This window comes from Enoplosus armatus, chromosome 5, assembly GCF_043641665.1.
Source record: "Enoplosus armatus isolate fEnoArm2 chromosome 5, fEnoArm2.hap1, whole genome shotgun sequence".
Lineage (NCBI taxonomy): Eukaryota > Metazoa > Chordata > Actinopteri > Centrarchiformes > Enoplosidae > Enoplosus > Enoplosus armatus.
In genome coordinates this window covers 13226302-13244909 of record NC_092184.1, presented here as the reverse complement: position 1 = coordinate 13244909, position 18608 = coordinate 13226302, and the positions used below count along the sequence as shown (strand labels likewise).

General features: G+C 43.7%; 2 protein-coding genes across 7 annotated transcripts in view; both read left to right on the top strand.

Moving 5' to 3' along the window:
* The window catches only part of cux1b (cut-like homeobox 1b), a 60253-nt gene extending 41994 nt beyond the window's left edge, over nt 1–18259 (top strand). For all 6 annotated transcript variants that reach the window (XM_070905355.1, XM_070905357.1, XM_070905354.1 and 3 more), the window contains 8 exons: nt 14465–14668; nt 15532–15644; nt 15740–15856; nt 16128–16211; nt 16761–16817; nt 16990–17070; nt 17173–17237; nt 17347–18259. In XM_070905355.1, the coding sequence (XP_070761456.1) occupies nt 14465–14668; nt 15532–15644; nt 15740–15856; nt 16128–16211; nt 16761–16817; nt 16990–17070; nt 17173–17237; nt 17347–17395 (770 nt within the window). In that variant the 3' untranslated portion in view covers nt 17396–18259. The remainder of the gene's footprint in view (nt 1–14464; nt 14669–15531; nt 15645–15739; nt 15857–16127; nt 16212–16760; nt 16818–16989; nt 17071–17172; nt 17238–17346) is intronic.
* Nucleotides 46–8779, top strand: cux1a (cut-like homeobox 1a). Its single transcript, XM_070905917.1, has 10 exons — nt 46–63; nt 1057–1075; nt 1265–2065; nt 3445–3546; nt 3700–4232; nt 4355–4496; nt 5125–5412; nt 5547–5735; nt 7594–7858; nt 8272–8779. The coding sequence occupies exons 1-10, from the start codon at nt 46–48 to the stop codon at nt 8777–8779; spliced, it is 2865 nt and encodes a 954-aa protein (XP_070762018.1).
* Nucleotides 18260–18608: the final 349 nt, after the last annotated feature.

Genomic DNA, 18608 nt, shown 5'->3' with positions numbered 1-18608 from the left:
AAAGAACACGCGCAGAAGTGGAGTCCAGTATTCGTGGGAGCTTAGATGAGGGCTCAGCTGCAGGTAAGGCTGTGATGAGATTTCACCAGGGTAATGCATACATACTGTATGTATGCATGTAGATTCTTTTTCTCTGAGAATACTTAACCATTTATTTGTGTTTTTGGAATGATTTTGCAATATTGGGTCCTGAGTATACATAAGAAATGCAAAACTTTATCATGGTACTGAAATGTTGTTGCTTTAGTCCCACACTTCATGGAGAAGAAGAATATGCGTATGTGGTGTCTTTGAATACCCCAGCAGGAGGTCAACCTGAACAGTAACAAAGTTGCAGTACACAAAAATGAGGACACCGTACTATCGTCTCTACATCAGGACTCTTGCCCTCTGCAACAGTGTTTATGGGTTTGAAATGTCATGGCTGTAGGCTTGAATAGTTGAATAGCTTTGAATTGATTAACATTCACAGTAAGGGGAGCTTACTGTCTTACTCAATCATGTTAAGTCTCAATGGTTATGCATTAGAATAATATTTCTCCCAGCGCTTATCATCAAGAGGGATTCTAGTAGTTACAAGACTGAGAAAATATAGTTTATTTCTACATTTGTTTTGGTGAATGTAAAAATTTAATCAGTTTAACTATTCAAGAAAGAAGTGAAACATGGCCTTTACTCAGTCAGTGGAGCGGTACAATCTCTGTTATTGGTGACATGCATCTGTTTTCTGTTCAGCCATAAAAAAAAAAAATTTTTCCAAAAGAGTTTTATTGCTCCAATTTTTTCCTGGATGTATTTTTTATGAACTAAAGACTATTATACTGCATCTACAATGGAATAATTCAGTGTTTAGGAACACGCCGCAGCAGCATGGAAGAGGACTCGCATGGTGTATTGGCTATCTCAGGACATCATTTTACCCTGTCCAGTTACTTCTACTTTGCCTGCAAGAGAGAGAGAGAGAGAGAGCGAGAGAGAGAGACTGAGCCCTGGGCCAAGCTAATCTGCCTAAGTGGCACAGTGTCAATTGTTTTGTTTGTCCTTTTTTTCTTCCAGGCTGTGGCTTACAAGAAAGGTTGAAATCACAAATGCATGGGCACTTTGTCTGGGGGGGTTGGCAAAAAAGGAAAACAAAGTTCACTAATTTGGAAAAGACTTGATTAAGATAACTTTCAACTTTTGTTAATTTTTTTTCTCTCTCTTTTTGGAACCCCTTTTTTGTTGACTCCCCCATAATGCATGGTGTGTTTGACCTTTCTTGTAGGGTCAGCCGGGCGAAAAGGGACAGAAGAGTCCACACTGACGGAGGAGACCATGCCCAGCGACCCCTCTTCCTCGCCTCCTCCTCCCCCTCCCTCCCTTCCTTCTTCCTCCCAGCTCCCCTTGTCTCGCACTCATACGGACCCCCTCAACACTGCCACCACCACCAGCAGCGGCGAAACGCACCCTTTCACTCCAACGGGCATTGGACAGGACTTCTACTCCCCCGTGTTCCCTCTGGTGGGTGGTAAGATGGCTTTGAACTCCCTGATCCAGAGGCAGCTGCTCCAGACCTTCTACTCCAAAGCCTTGCAGGAGTCATCTGGGATCCCCAGTGGGGCTCTACTGTTCACCCCATTCACCCCAACCCTCAGCTCCATCCCTACCTCCACCCCTGGCTCTGGGTCTGCAGCCATCCCTCTGGCAGCCAGCAGCCCCCAGCCACCTCCAGCCAGCCCAGACATGGCTCCTGTTAACGGGAGCAGCACCGCTGGCAGCGCCCCATCCCCGTCACCCAGCCACTCTGACGCCACCACAGGAAGTATTTTGGACGGGGAGGACATGGACACAGCAGAGATTGCCCGGCAGGTGAAAGAGCAGCTGATCAAGCACAACATTGGCCAGCGTGTGTTTGGCCACTATGTTCTGGGACTGTCCCAGGGTTCGGTCAGCGAGATCCTGGCCAGACCAAAGCCGTGGAACAAGCTAACCATCCGAGGGAAGGAGCCCTTCCACAAGATGAGGCAGTTCCTCGCCGATGAGCAGAACATCCTCGCACTGCGCAGCATCCAGGGACGGCAGAGAGGTGAGTCTGTATATCTTTAATGTGTCTGTGCGTGCGTGAGTGTGTGTGTGTGTGTGTGTGTCTTGCATGTGTGTGTGTGTCTGTGTACAGCCCTGCACAGAGCCATTGATTAGCTTGTCAATAAGGACTCGTTTTTTATTTTTCTTTCTCTTTCCTAACTCCCATCCTGTGCCACACCTGTGTGTTTTGAGTGAGTTCCTAGTCACGCACTGATCCCAAGAGCCTCTCCTAGCTATCGTGGTCAATACAGAAACCTTTCACACATCAATAGTATTGATCGGTGGGAACTAGGAGGAAGCCAGGGGTACTGTTAACTACGGGTAGATTCGATTAGCCTGGGCCTGCTTTTGTTAACGCATCAGGACATTTCTGATTGAATATGGTCTCAGTGGTACAAAAAAATATAGCAAAGTCTACCACCTAGTCCTAGACACAGTACATATTAAAATAAGATGCTGCAGTTAGTATGCCCCTGTTTAATACATGCTATTAAATAATGTATCCCTCACTACTCTGTCTTCATAGTAGTTTAATATTCCTGTTAGAGATAGAGGTTTGATTCCTATTGGGGCCACAGATGGTGAAGATCAATGCGTTTATGGCGCTATAATGTGCATTGGATGTTATCCATGCATTCCATATATTTGCAGAGCATTATAGGGCACCATATAGCCTAGCTGTAAAAGACAAAAACACACAAGTGCTGTAACATAGTGTGTGGTATATTGTTTTTAACAGAGGGCTCAGGCCAGCCCCAGCTTAGCCGAGTGTTTCAGGATGTTCCGAAGCGGAGAGCCCTCTCCAATACAGCTTCACACACAGGTCTGTCCCCTTCACACGCACAGATTCTAGCACGTTCTGTCTGTGTGGCATGTTTGTGTTGGGGTGAACTGTATCTATGGTGTGTGTGTGTGTGTGTGTGTGTGTGTGTGTGTGTGTGTGTGTGTGTGTGTGTGTGTGTTTGTGTGCGAGTGTGAGATGGCGTTTATTAATTTCCAGGCAGGCATACAGATATACATGTGCCTTGAAGGTAACCGCACAGTTCCAGTGACTTGCGTCAAAGGAAAAGCCAGCATGTGTATTTAGGGATTTTATTGGTAGTTGTTATTCTGTGGGGAGCATTTACTGTACGAACCCCGTAGCACGTGTGCATGTTTGAGCTCCAAAGGGAACTGAGAAATTATGACAATCCCTCCAGTGTAGTTGCCTTGTAGCTCAGTGGTGGGAGTGTTGTTCTATGTGCTGTGCTATGGTGTAATTATTTGATGTCCTTATAGGCTCCTTTTGTTGTCCTCTTTACCTGTTCTGTAGTTGGTTCTCTTCTTTTTAATCTGACAAGATTTTTCATTTCCTCCCATTCCCTCTTCCTCTCCTTCCAGGTAACATTACTGCCCGCGTCCGCACCCCAGAGGCGGGTTCAGATGAGGCTATCAAGTCCATTCTGGAGCAGGCCAAAAGAGAGCTGCAGGTGCAGAAAGCTGGTGAGTCGTCGTTTTTTTTTTTTTTTTCTCATCTCCAGAGGACTCAAAGCATTGAAGGTGATACATTGTGGCTGTGAGCGTTAGTCGGTGTCTCTTATGACGGCCCTTTTGCTCCCTCAACAGACTTGTCCCATGCTCAACCCTCGTATGCAGGACTGAAAGGAGGCGGCGGAGTTGGAATAGGAGGTGGAGGTGGCAGCGGATCAGACGAGGCTATCCGCTCTATCCTAGAGCAAGCTCGCAGAGAGATGGAGGCCCAACAGGCTGTACTGGAGCCCATGCTCAAAGCCTCGTCTTCTTCCTCCTCCTCCTCCTCCTCAATATCACTATCTCAGAGGGACTTCCTGAGCTCCTCGCTCACCGCTCCCCTCCCACCTTACAACCCCCTGGCACTCTCCCTCAAGAAGCCTCCCAGCTCCCTCTTGTCCTCCCCCTCATCCCCGTCTCCCATCCTGGACTTCAGCTCCAGCGTGAAGAGAGAGGGCAGGGCTTCTTCAGGGATTGACATGTCTACTGATGGAGCTCTCAGGCTGGGTCGGAGCTCCGAGGGATCGGCCCGCTCTGGAAGCTCTGGAGGAGTGGGTTACTGGAGAGAGCAGTGGTGGAGCAACATGCATACAGACCCCCGCAGGGCCATATCCTGCCAGACAGGAGAGGAGAACCACAACCAGGAGGACTCCAAAGAGGTGAGGGGAGGCAAAAAACAAGCTTGTTTGTGTGCTTTTTCTGCCCTCGCTCTGTTTTTATTACTCAGTTTTGACTCTGCAGTGGTTGCATGTCTGAGCCATTCTCCGGTTGTGCGTTTCAGGGAATATTGAGTGACAGTCTGTCTCGACACAAACCGTGGAACAAGTTGAACCAGAGGAGCAGAGAGCCATACCTCCGCATGCAGCCGTGGCTCAATGGAGACCTGGGGCAAAACACACACATTCAGCCAGCTCAAAACCAAGGTAAACAAATCACATGCACACACACGCCAGCACATAGAGTATATGGATTCACACAACCAGGCTCCTTGGGCTAGAGCATTACTCTGAAAGCCTGATTAGAGCTAGTGGCTAGTTGTTACTGTCAGTCTGTCACTCACCCCACCCACCCTCCTCTTCCCTACCCCCTCCTCCCACCATCCCCCCATCCTCAGTGCTGTGGCAGTGTCAGCCAGCAAGCTGCTGGTTTGTCATGTCATAGACAAGTTAGTGTTGCAGCGCCAGATGGCAGCTCTGTGTGTGTGTGCGTGCGTGTGCGTGTCTCTCTTTCTCTCTGGGGGTGTAAACAGCAGCTAATGTACACTGACAGCTCCTCATGACTGCTCTCTTCCAGCCTGCTGAGCTGCACAGCAGTACTACACAGACAGAGACAGGGAGATGAAGGAAAAGGAGGAGGAAGCCAAAAAAGCTTCAAACTGAAAACTTAAGCACCTTTGCTGTTTGTTTAACAGGAATTAAATTAATTGATGTAGTATGACTGAAGTCCCTCCCAAACCCAGCAGGGAGAGGAGATGAAACTCTGTTTTCTTACATAGTAACATGTCTTCTAACCTGTGTCATCTTTCTCGCCCTGTCTGTTCCCCTCATGCAGAGGGTACTCCCAAGACATCAGCAAGCTGCAGCCCTGCTCCGGAGTCACCTCTCAGTTCAGCTGAGGAGTCTGTCAACGGTCTCGCAGGGGATCCACTCGCTTCACAGTCCTCCAGTCTCAAACCTTTGTCTGAGGATCCCTCAGGTGGGGAGTCTCAGCCCGGCACCCCACTGCCTGTACCTGGTCATTCGGGTCTCAGCATCCAGGAAATGGTTGCAATGTCTCCTGAGCTTGATACTTATGCCATCACCAAGAAGGTTAAGGAGGTGCTGACTGATAATAACCTTGGTAAGAAACACAGGGGGTGCTGTCGGTGCGGTTTAGTTCCTCTTTCCCCTTCCCTCCCTATTGATGAATTATTCAGCTTTTGAATCAGTTCTCTGAAATGACCATTTCATTTCCCCTCTCTCTCGCCCATCCAGGCCAGCGTCTGTTTGGGGAGACTATCCTGGGTCTGACTCAGGGTTCTGTCTCAGACCTGCTGGCCAGGCCCAAACCCTGGCACAAGCTCAGCCTGAAGGGCAGAGAGCCCTTTGTCCGCATGCAGCTCTGGCTCCAGGACCCACACAGTGTGGAGAAACTCATGGACATGAAACGCCTGGAGAAGAAAGGTGTGTGGTAGAAGCTCAATGATGAGAAATAAGTGTGCACGCCGTTATAGAGCAGCACATAATAAACAAAAGACTGACAGAAAAACCTTCATGTTATCTCCTTAAGAATGCATTTACTTAATAAATACATTCACACAAAAAACACAAGCAGCAGCCTTTGAATTACACATGCACATCTGCACACACAAAATCCTTTGTGCAGGACAGCAGAGCATGTTGTGCAGATCACAGTCATCTTGGTGTGATGTCAGTACCAATCAGGACTGCAGACATCACATACTGTATTAGATGTGACAGCTAGGGGACTGCCGGGGGCCTGCTTACTCACAGTCATCAGCACTCCTCTTCATCATCGTCATCATCATAATAATCACCAGTGTCTATAAGCTCTTATTTTTATCATTTGTTAGCCCATAGCCCGCTCTATCACTCCATCATTCTTTATTCCCTTCTGTTTGCATGATGCGTTTAAGAATCAGCAAAGCCGAGAGGCCTCACCCTCCTCGCTGCCTCACAGTGACCCCTGACTGCCCACTTCAAGCTCTCTCTGTAAAGATGGGATATGCATGTTTGAACCTGCCAGTAGGCACAAGCATCCAGGATCAGTTTACCCTCCTGATATCGCCAACTACGCACAAGGGCAAAAAACAAAACTGACCTTACACCAGTGTGTTTGGGGGTTGGACGGGTGGGGTTACTCTCCATTCAACTTCGTTTTAGATTATTGACCCCAAAGTAATGCATCCAAATAGCAATGGCGAATAGTCCTGGCCAAGAGCAGAGCCCAGAGGAAAGACATGGACCTAGTCTAGAGTAACCATATTTGACCTCTCACCCTTGTGGTACAAGCCTGCGAGGCACCACACAACTTTCAGAGTGGTCTAACCTTGCTCTGAGGGGTTTTTCCCTGCAACACTAATATATCTGGCAGCGTGTATTGGGGTTGAGAAAATGTCAACCTCATGCAAAGCTGCCATGAGCTGTTCATTTTCAGCTGCTGGTGCCCGGAGTGAATGGTGCTGCTTGTTTTCTATAAAATGGAAGAGATGCTTTTATTGTTAGAATTCCTGAGAAAGACAATAGCACCACCTAGTGGCTGTTGAAGAGGATGGCCGGATTATTTTTTAGAACAGTGTCTGAATAGACCCTGACACAAAACATTTCCCGGTGGCATGCATTCGTCAAACATGGAACATCCACTGTGACCGACTTCTGATGAACAAGACCGTCTGACCCAAATCTTGAAAAGGTTTACTACTTACAGTCTGCTTAGTACTGAAGTTGAACCCAGGACACTGTGTTTTATGCTGAATAAAAGTACAGAAATCTCCTGTAGCAAAATACCAATACCATTGCAAAATATTCCAAACAATATAGATCAATCTATGGCTGCAATAAATGATGATTTTCATTATCAATTAATCCACTGATTATCTTCTTGATTAATCACTGAAGAGAAAGACAACTAGCAAATATGGATATTTGAGAAGCTGGAAAAAATTTATTATTACCTCTTTTGCTTAAAACATTGCTTTAACAATTAATTGATCATCAAAATTGGTGCTGATTAACTTTCTGTGCATCGACTAATCCAGTAGTCAACTAATTGTTGCAACTGTAGTCCAGTCAGCTAATCCATAATAGCTGTTTGGACTGGACTGTTAGTTCTACTTCACAAGAAGATTGCATTTCAAATTTCATGCTCCTCGACAAAGACACCACCCTTCTGTTAACTGACCAGGTCACCAATCTGCTGCAGATATGATTTTATTATTGATATGTCCCATATTTGTTCATAACATAAATGTTATTCTCTGAGGTGCTGACTTCCCCCTCTTGTTTTTGTGTCACTGTTCAGCTTACATGAAGAGGCGGCTGAGCTCCTTGAGTGATGGCCATTCTGTGGATACGGGTTTAGCAGGGCCAGATTACATCCAGGGCTCCCAGAGCCCGGGACAGCAGCACCTGAAGAAGCCCAGGGTGGTGTTGGGCCCCGAGGAGAAGGAGGCCCTGAAAAGGGCCTACCAGCAGAAGCCCTATCCCTCCCCCAAAACCATTGAGGAGCTGGCCTCCCAGCTCAACCTGAAGACCAGTACTGTCATCAACTGGTTCCATAATTACAGGTCAGTATTTGGAAAAGAGACGCACTGTGATATTGACCTATTGCCCTCTAATGTTGACATAATATAACTGGGCATTTGAAATCATTTAAGTAAATTGAATTCCATTCCCATTTAAAAACAGCTTTTTTGTTGCTTGTAATTGTTTTATTTGTTGTTTGTTCAATTGTAATTTGTAGGTTTGCAGCTCATCTGTATATAAGTGAATTTTCTAGAAAGGTTTTTGCAGTTGACTGTGCATAATACATCATGTTGTTTGAATAATATATGGGCATTGTCTCAGATATTACCACGAGCAGGAAGGACATCAGTACACTCATATGTTATTTTGAAATCAGTGAGTTTAAGATGTGTTGCGTCTGACAGATTGATTTGAGGTTTTGAGTAGCGTGACTGAACTTGTGTGTCTCTGCTAGGTCACGTATCCGGCGAGAGCTCTTCATAGAGGAGATCCAGGCAGCTGGAGGGGTAGGGCCTGGCAGTGAGGGGGGCTCCCCTTCCCTCCGCGGGTCCAAATCAGGAGAGGGGGACAGCTGTGATGGGACAGAATCTGAGGGCACAGTGGAGACACGCCAGGGACTGGGCATCGGCCTGGAGGATCACAGAGGAGCATGCAAAGACCACGACATGGAGGCTGAGTCTGAGGCAGGGGGCTCTAATAACTCCCCTGCCCAGCTAGACTGCACCACCTCAGGCTTAGCCGGGCCAGGCTCCAGCTGTGGACAGGGTGGACTGGGGCTCTTCAGCCTCACAGAGGCATCCTCCAGTAGCTCTGCCTCTAGTACTAACATCCCAGCCTCTGGCCCTGCCAGAAACCCCAGGGACAACAATCTGCGCAAGAAGAAAGCAGCCAATCTCAATAACATCATCCACAGGCTGGAGAAGGCTGCCAGCAAAGAGGATCCCTCAGAGTGGGAGTTCTAGCTCCCCCTGACCATCCTTCATCCCTCTTGTCTCATAACCTCACGACCTCTAACCTTGGACCCCTCCTGCTCTGTTCCAGTTGGAGAGTGGACACAGCCAAAGTCAAGCTCAGCAGCCATTTTTGTTACATAGAAGCTTTCCGAAAATAGGAAAGAAACAAAGAGTGGTTGGCAAAACCCTTAAAAAGAAGATTTACTGAATACCTAGAAGAACAAAATAAGAGAACTTATGTGTCTCTCCTTTTTTTTTTAAACTGAGTTTTGTTTTTGTACTGAGAAAAGCACTTAGCCGTCCTGCTGGCCTCCGGCCCTGCTGTACCTCCCCCTATCACCAGCCACTGGTGCACCAGACTGGTTAGTCCTGAGCTGGGGTCTGACCCACAGCTGGGGTTGAAACCTGGACTCAGTAACACAGGCAAGGCCTGACACAGCAGCTGTCACAGTGATAGACACTGATAGATGATAGATAGAGACAGGAACTCTCTTACAAGAACTCTCACTTTCTTAAAGGAGATTTTTTCCGCTCTTCTTCTCACCTCCCAAGTGTCCACAAACCTCCCCTCACTCAGTGAGACGCCTCATTTTTCACACTGTAGAGTGACTGTTACAAACCCTTTGCCTTTTTCACTCACTGCGTGTGTGTGTGTGTGTGTTTGTATGTTAGGGGTTGTGTCAGTGTGCACCTGTGTGTGTGCGTGTGCGTGTGCGTATGTGTATGTGTATACACATCAAAAAATGGTGTGGGTGTGTGTGTTCTCTTCTCAATGGCAGCATGTTTTCTTTTTTATCTCACTCCTACACTCTTAAGAGGGTAGTGGAAGGCCTGCCGGCTGAGCTGCCATGGTTACTGATGTAAGAAAGATGAACTTTGACCTGTTGTGTCCCATATCCTATCCTGCTGACAGCCATGTGATGGCCAGAAGGATCTCTTAATTCCTCATAAACACACGCACTCATCTGAAGAGGAAGGAAGGAAGGAAGGAACCCTCTTTTTGCCTCCTTAAACCCTTCTTTTAAGGATGAAGGATGATCTCTTTTTTTGATATTGCAATTTGGTTGCCAATAAGAGATTGCACAGTCTATTGACTCTAAAGAGTACAAAATAGGGAATTCTAGGAAGCATTTTTAATTAGTACAAAATAAGAACAGAAAATAAGAGAATAACAAGTTACTGTTTTTAAGAAAAAAAGTGAATTAGAATGGAATAATGTTGCGTTGTTGAAATACGATACAATGAATTCACGTAGTACTGTAGCTGTCTGACATGGTGATACTATACGTGTCTCTTGTTGTTTTAGGTTGTGCACGTCACAGCTGTACCCAGCACTGGACCTGCTGGGTGTGTGTGTGTGTCTGCACCACCGACACATTTTCTCTGTTCACAAACACATCTTTTTATAGGCCAAATCAGGAAGAGTGTGTGTGTGTGTTTGTGTGTCTTGTGTGCATTTGTAATTGCCTGCATGTAAAGTCAGGGTCGAGGTCAATTCACTCAGAATTAAATTGAAGAAGTAGATTATCAATAATGAAATTCCTGACTGAAAACATGGGTTTTAGCAAATAAATTGCAACGTACAGAAGTTTATCTGTACTTTCTGTTGATTGCCGTCAAAGTGAATTCACCCCAACCCTGGAATGAGTAGTTACCACTCTCCTCCAGTCTTTCCTGTATCCAGGGATGTAAGTCTTTTGCATTGAATTCTACTGTATACACTACAAATTATAAGGCATATCACCTCCTCCCTGTCCCACACAAGCCCTCAGTGCCTGTCAGCCTACTGCCTCCCCTTTGTGTGTGTGTGTGTGTGTGTGTGTGTGTGTGTGTGTGTGTGTGTGTGTGTGTGTGTGTGTGTGTGTGTGTGTGTGTGTGTGTGTGTGTGTGTGTGTGTGTGTGTGTGCGGGTTTGCGTGGGTGCATGTACACACATGCCTGTCAATACATGCACAAGTGTGTGCAATTGAGGAGTGTTCTGTGTTTCCAATGAGTGGGGTCATATTTCGTATCTACTTGCACACACTACTAGTGCACAACTGACACCCTTCTTTAAGCTGTTTGATGCGTTACCATTACATTAATCTTCTCACAAAGTAGTGTAATACTATGATTTACTGTAGCTTGGTTTTATTGCTATTTTGCATTTATAGTTTGGTTTTTATTCTGCTTATTTATAGGTGCTGTATTTTTCATTTAATGTCTTATCATTTGAGTTGTCTATTTTTTAAGGGATTATACTGTTCCTGAGGGCAAGTAACATTTTTATTAGACGTATAGACTGCCGGCAGTATTGGTTAATATTTACAAAGATGTACTAGTTCTCATTTGTTTGTATATTCATGAATCCTAAAGTTTAGTGTCATTTCAATAGCTTTGAAAAATGTGTTTGCTACAGTTCATGCTCCCGTAAGCATAATGCTTTTACCACAACAGTTATGCTCTTAAATTGCTAGCTAGAGAATCAAAGGACATATCAAGATCAGTGAATATATGATAGCATATCTCTTTTTCCTGTTTTCTATTCTCCGATAATGTTTTTTTTTTTTTTTTTTTGGCTGTTTCTTGGGCAAGCCCAACACTAACGCTCAGCAGGGCATGCAGCTTTCTTTAGATAGACTTCGCCCACTTGTTATTCATTTAAACATAATGAACAGGTCCAAATGTATACATTTTGTCAAATAGGTCAAATGAAATTACCTAAAGTTGAGAACACACGTTAACTTGAAAGAGGTCATATCTGCCAAATTGAGATTAGAGAAGTGTACCAGCTAGCAGGTGTGCTATGCCAGATTGAACAGATAGCCAGCCTATGATTATGCAGAATTTATATTGCAGTCCGTAACAAAGCACTTATTAGGATCTCTTTTAAAGACTTACCTAGGACAGGGTCTGTAAACACTACAACAGAGTACGATCCCGGGATCCTGGGAAATGTATGCCTTCTAAAAAAGTGGTTGTGAACCAAGCACAGACTCTTATTCGCATCCTAACACTAAAATTTAAAACGTATGATAGCTGTACCCATGTTTTCTATATGCTGTGTTCTTATACAGCAGCCCCTTACTTCAAACTACAGATTAACTGTGTGACAGAAAGGCCCATTGTCCTGTACAGTTGTAGATATTATGAGTAAACACCTGTTTTGGTTTCTATCCAAAGTCTCCTCAGTCCATCCGTAAGCCTCCCCTTTCCCTGAATGTTCATCCAGATATATTGGCAGCCTGTCAAAAGATACTGATAACCTCATTGCACTGCATTAAGATGCATTAGCTAAAATTGGATTTTCTAATGTATCTAATAATTGTAAAATTCCACAAACATTGGCTCTTCCTGTGGACGACTGATGTGAAACATCTGTCTTCTGCAGAATACCGAAGGCTTCTTGCCTTGTGCTGGACTGCTCTGGACTGGACGACCACAGTATGTTTCATGGTGATGAATAGCTACTGTAAAGTATAAGCACTTAACCCATTAACCATTTAATAGTCAGATCATCAACTCACCTAAACCATGTGAGATCATCAGATTTGTGCCTTTAACTGCCAAGCAGGGCACCAAACTAGTGATGTCATGACGATTTCACCTGATTTGTTCGTAATATATCCCACACCTCGATCCAAATGTATTTCTCATACACTTCGTATTGGTACTTTAAAGTCGACTTTTCTCAGCTCTCTGGGGAGGGTTGTATATAATTGCTGGAGTGCCGTGAAGGAGCAAAAGAAGAAAAACGAACTTGTGTATTCTTATGACTGACCTGCGGAGACGTCTCGGGTCTTATTTCAAACAGTTGTTTTCCCACAATGCATTTCTTACGTTGTACATAACCTAACTAGCAGCGAAAGGCCAGAGCATTGAATGAAGGAGAAAGCATGCAGAAACAGCGTTACACTGTAATAACACTGAATTTATTCATAGGGCATTTTGTATTTTTCTGTTTGTGTCAGGTTTGCTGTGACATTAATAATGGCACCACAGGTATTGATAATGACGTGTGCCAATTCTAATGGTTATTTGGAAAAGAGACGTGTAAATACAGTCGATCAAGTAGCTATTGATTCACTATTGTCACAGTATGCTTTTGTTTGAAGGCAGGAGGAGAGAAGGGACGATTCAGGACTTTTCCATGATCCACAGATATTTTTCTACAAATTTAAATCAGATGATTCTATACACTGTTGAATAACATTGTAAAGGTGTAACAGATGCTGTATATCATATCATGTTTTCTGAAGTTGTAAAGCTTTACTGTATGATCTGTTGAAGTAGTGGTTATTCATTTGACATATTAGTTGTAATGGAAGCCCAAACAGCAGCACTGGTCACCATATTCAGGAAAAAAAAAAAAAAAGAAAGAAAGAAAACCTCAGATGTTTTTTGTAATACTTTTAGAATATATCTTATGAAGTGGGTTTTGTAAGGAAACACTTTCCGAATCAGTGGTGCTGTATGCATAGCACACTCAGTAATACATACACACATAATACAGCACAATACACTCATCCTTTAAACTTTCGCCCCCTCCACTTTACTTGCGTGCTTTTTGTTTTGTTTTTCCCCCGCTCACCTCTCACATTGGCTCCAGCTAATTTTTAAGTCTTAAACCATTTCCTCTTATCTCTTCAGTTATTTTTATGCTGAACTGTACGATTTTTTTTTTTAACACCCAGAGATCAACTCCGGGACAATAAACATTTCAGTGAATGCTCGCAAGACTTAAAAAGAGGAAGCAAAAAGCCAAATAGTGAAGTAGTTATCCACTTCTGTTGAAAGGTTGCTGACAGTTTTCTGAATGTTGCTACCTTGTGTCGTCGCTTCAGTTCACCCATAGCTTAAAACCACAGTGTAGTCTGACAACCAAATGACCTGGGGAGATCTTCGCCCCCTCCCCCCTTTTGGAAAGCTTTAAGATGCTTGTTGAGGCTTTAGCGAGTTCAGAGTGTTTTTAGATGATTTTTCCAAACTGTCATCAACAATGTGGAAGTAATAATTCCCATAACTTCTCCCACTGCTTTTTTTTTGTGAGTGTGTGTGCGTGTACATGTGTGTTGTAGTACAAAAGGCTGCATGACTGTAAAGGGATGGTTAAGATGTTTTTTGAAAGTTGTTTCCCTAGCACTTCTGTCACTCCTGAGATGCTTTTTTCTCCTTTGGGGTCTCCCTCCCTTTCGTTCTTCCTCATGTATCATTGTTTCTTTATCTTTCTATTTACTAAACGTATCATGTTGTTTGTTCTCAGCACTGTAAAACAGTCCCTTCTACAACATTGAAAAGCAATATCACTGTATGAAACGTTCACAATGTATTTGTTATGATTGACATTTGATTCATCATCATTATTATTCACATGCACCCTAGGTGTGATAATTGAAGTAAATCTCTTTTATACAAATACTGAAAGTGTGCTGTGGTAGTTTTTTTTTTTCTTTGTTGGAAATGTACTTTGTTGAACACACGGATGGTGAAATAAGTATTCTCAGAGAAAGAGATCAGATAGAAAGTAGGAGTGTGTAGCAATAAGGGGAATCGTTCAGGGGTTTCAATGATGTTGTGGATGTTGGACTGCTTCTGCCATTTACAGCTTCTACAGGTGAGTTATTTTGGGAACTATAAATGAACATGAAGTCAAACTAGAAACCTGAATTAAAAGATAATCTACAAATGATCTTTGTTTCTCCTCTGCTCTCGACAGGTCGTTATGCAGAGCTGCAGGTGGAGTTTTCCTCTGCAGTGCGGACCAGCGCGGAGCAGAAGGAGCTCATCCTGAAGCTGGAGCATGACCTGAGCACCATCCAGGCCATGTCCTCCCTGCCACGCCCCGACGCAGACGGGTCAGAGTTCAGCGACATGGGGAACATCCCGGAGCCCATCAAAGAGGCCACTGCAATGTTTACTGGTGCGTCGCTGGATTTAAAAAGTTGTCTTGGTTTCAAATATGAAGGGACTGTGATTGTGGTGGGTGAAGCCTGAACACCATCTTGCTCTTTGTGCCTCTGCAGTGTATTATATAGTTATTATATAGTTATAATTTTCTTTGGACCCTCCCTGCTTGAATTTGACCGTTGGATCGTTTTAACTTAAAAAGATTTGAAAGAGTTTGTGTTATTGTCGAAACCCCATCCCTCTTAATAAGAAGCTGATAGAGAAAATAAGTTTCCAGGGCCTTATTCACTAGTTTACTTGTCTGCTCAGTAGCGTTATGTTCCTGTTCTACACGTCAAGAGACAAAATATCAAGGCAGGACAGATAATAAACATTTCTTCCTTCAATTTTGGTGCTTTTCTTTTAAAATCTTAAATATTCAGGGGGGAAAATGGATAAGTCTGTATGTAACTGTCATTTTTGATCATTGTATCACACCTCTTAAACCAAGGCAACTCTGTGAATTAATCTCCCAGCTTTGAAGCTTTGAAATTTCCGCTCTGAAGTGTTTGTTCTAAAAGAGGTGAGAGCACATGAATGTAGCGGCAGTCCTCACAGGCAGTGAAGATACTGAAGTCTGACTTGCCGACAGCACAACTTCTGCAAACTAGCCTGATCAGAGGGATTTGAGGTGCTCACCAGAGTTAGACTGACACAGCCTGTCTGCAAATGAAACGGATAATAGCATCAAACTTAACCACAAAATATATTAACATTTACCTGTTTTCAAACTATTGTTGGTCATAAAACATCTATGACCGTATATGCATGTTAATAGAGGGAATGAATTATGCCATTTAAGTGTTCCGTTTTATCTGTCCTGTCTGTTACCTCCAGGTTCAGGTGTGAGCCCCAATCCTGAGCTCCCTCAGGGCCAGATGGACTCTCTGCTCTCCATCATCTCCAGCCAAAGGGAGAGGTTTCGCTCCCGCAATCAGGAGCTGGAAGCTGTGAGTCACGATCTCTTGCACCTTCTGTATTCCTGTGTCTTTTTCTGGGGGAACTAATTTCTCATCTATTTTGTTTTGTCTCTGTCCCCCCGCAGGAGAATCGCTCCATGCAGCAGACCATGCAGGCCCTGCAGAGTGAACTGGACAGCCTGAGAGCAGACAACATCAAACTCTACGAGAAAATCAAATTCCTGCAGAGCTACCCTGGCAGAGTGCGTCACTGTGTGTGTGTGTGTGTGTGTGTGTGTGTGTGTGTGTGTGTGTGTGTGTGTGTGTGTGTGTGTGTGTGTGTGTGTGTGTGTGTGTGTGTGTGTGTGTGTGTGTGTGTGTGTGTGTGTGTGTGTGTGTGTGTGTGTGTGTGAGAGACTGCATGAATGAATGTGCTCGACATGGGTGACGTTCTCATTTCTGATGTCCTCTTGATTTGTTGGAATCTGAATCTAAAATATTTTGGTAAAATAGTTTGTTTTCTGTGCGCTGTAGGCTGGAGGTAGTGACGACACCGTGATGCGCTACTCCTCCCAGTATGAGGAGAGACTGGATCCGTTTGCTTCCTTCAGCAAGAAGGTACAAGACACACACATTAAAACCTTCTCTTCGACCACATGCCATTTCTTGGTCCGTTTTGTTGTTTGCTGATAACTGACAACACAGCTACAGTGGAGCTTCATCTGCTGTCAGTCTTGCAGAGCCAAAGGCCAAGTTCTTATTTGTAGATTCTCCATTTTGCACTGACATTCAACAGTCATCCAGAAATAATTTATGATGGATGAGAATAGGAGTTTAGTCGCCTTTGACTTAGAGTTGTTGTGTTTTAAGTGGATGACCCAAAAAGTTGCCATTTTTATTGCTGTCACATGATGGTGATGGCATATAAGCAACAAGTCCTGTCTCATTTTTTATAAAACAGCTGAATTATAGGTCGATAAAGCAGGTTGAAAACAATCTCTTCTATGGAGGGAAATTACACCTCATTACTCAAAATAACTTGCTGAAACAAATGCACTGAACACCACAGACTGGCAGTATCTTACATCTGAAAGTTTATTTTTAGTGTGTATTCACACTTTCCAAAGACGACGTATTTGTTCTTGAGGCCAGCTACTCTGTTTGCAGGAGCGCCAGCGCCGATACCTGAGCCTCAGCCCCTGGGATAAAGCAACTCTGAGCCTGGTAAGCCTAAAACATACACACACACACACACACACACACACATACAAACAAACACACACACACACATACACACACACACACACACACACACACACACACACACACACACACACACACACACAGTTGTTTGGTGCAACTTCTTGACTAATCCTCCTGTCTTTGTGTCTCTCAGGGTCGTGTGATTCTCTCCAACAAGGTGGCCAGGACCGTCGCTTTCTTCTACACCCTGTTCCTGCATTGTCTGGTCTTCTTGGTAGGTCTCCTTTCAACCCCTGCGGCGCTTCTGAAGAACCATTAACGGTTCTGTGTCGTGAAACAGATCTAAACTGTTCACTGTGATTTATTTATTTTCCAGGTGCTGTATAAGACTGCTTGGAGCGAGAGTATCGGCAGAGACTGCTCCGCTTTCTGCGCTAAGAAGTGAGTTTGTGCATCCCGCAGCTGAATGAACTGAATATGCAATGTTGATCACATCAGAAAGCACCTGATGCAAGTTTTTAATTTTCTTTAATTTGTCTGTTACTCCCAGGTACTCTGACCACCTCCACCGTTTCCATGAGAATGACCAAAACCTTTAAGCTGCAACGCTAATGTCCCCTCGTCCCAGTGAGATGAGGCTGGTTCAACATTCAGCATGTCCTGCATAAAAGTTTACCTAATCGTGCTCCTCATGAAGACAGAGCTTTACTTTTCTTCTTCTTCTTGCAGTAGCTTACAACTCCACTAGGGGGCAGTTTAGGGCTGTAAACTGTAAATCAAAAAGTTGATTGATTCTAAAATAGCTTCTTCTTGTGTTCATTTACAGATTTTTGATCTTTAATAAGTTGCAATTCATATACAAGTCTATAAAACTATAACTATAACTCTGTCTTATTCTTTTAGATTAACAAAATACTGAAAGCCAATCAATAATAGTGGATGTTAAGAGTCTGTTCATCCCGAAGGGACCACAATACTTGGGGTGTGTTGTGTTCATTTTTTTTTCTGGGTTTAGCTGGAATTTAGAGGAATTAGGGAATTTAATCAATAAAGTTGATATAAGATTACAGATAATATGGTTAACGTTATAATTTATGTTTGATTGGAGAGTGTACTGTTAAAGGGTGGTTATGAAGGAGGAGGTGGTTATATTTAAGAGGTCGTGGTGGTGGAACAATATATACAGTAGTTATAAGTTTACTTTTCATTCCTCTGAGATACTTGAGTTTGACTAATATGATTGATTCATTGGTAAGTACAGGTTTTAATGCTTGTCTTTGGTGCAGAAATCACTGTTGTTACTGTTACTTGCTGTAAGAGATTTGCTGATAGATGAGGGTTTGCAGCAGTAATACACTAACGGTTACTGACTCTACGATCCTAATATTATTCTCCAAGACAAATTACTGTGCATGTTTACTTGCTTACTTCTTTATCTTACTGATATATTCCAAATAAAGACTATGCAGTAACTTTTCTTGTATCATTTTCATGTAAAAAAGTGTCACACAGAATCTATTAATAAGATGAGGTTTGTACTTTGCAGCAAGGTTATTTCATCAAATTTGCTGTTTAAGGATAAGTCTCATGATATTCTATATTTTTCCAAAAGGCCAAAACCAAGACTTCATCCTAACACGTGTTGTCTGTGCAGCCAAAGCAGCATACGGCTGATTCATCTGTGCCAAAGAGCAGAGACTCAATCTTCTTGGATGTATATGGAAGTTAAAACTGGTCTTGGGAATAGGAGGGGTGGGGTGGGATCAACTGTTTATTCTGAATTGACACAACTAATTTGTTACAGCGTGCAGC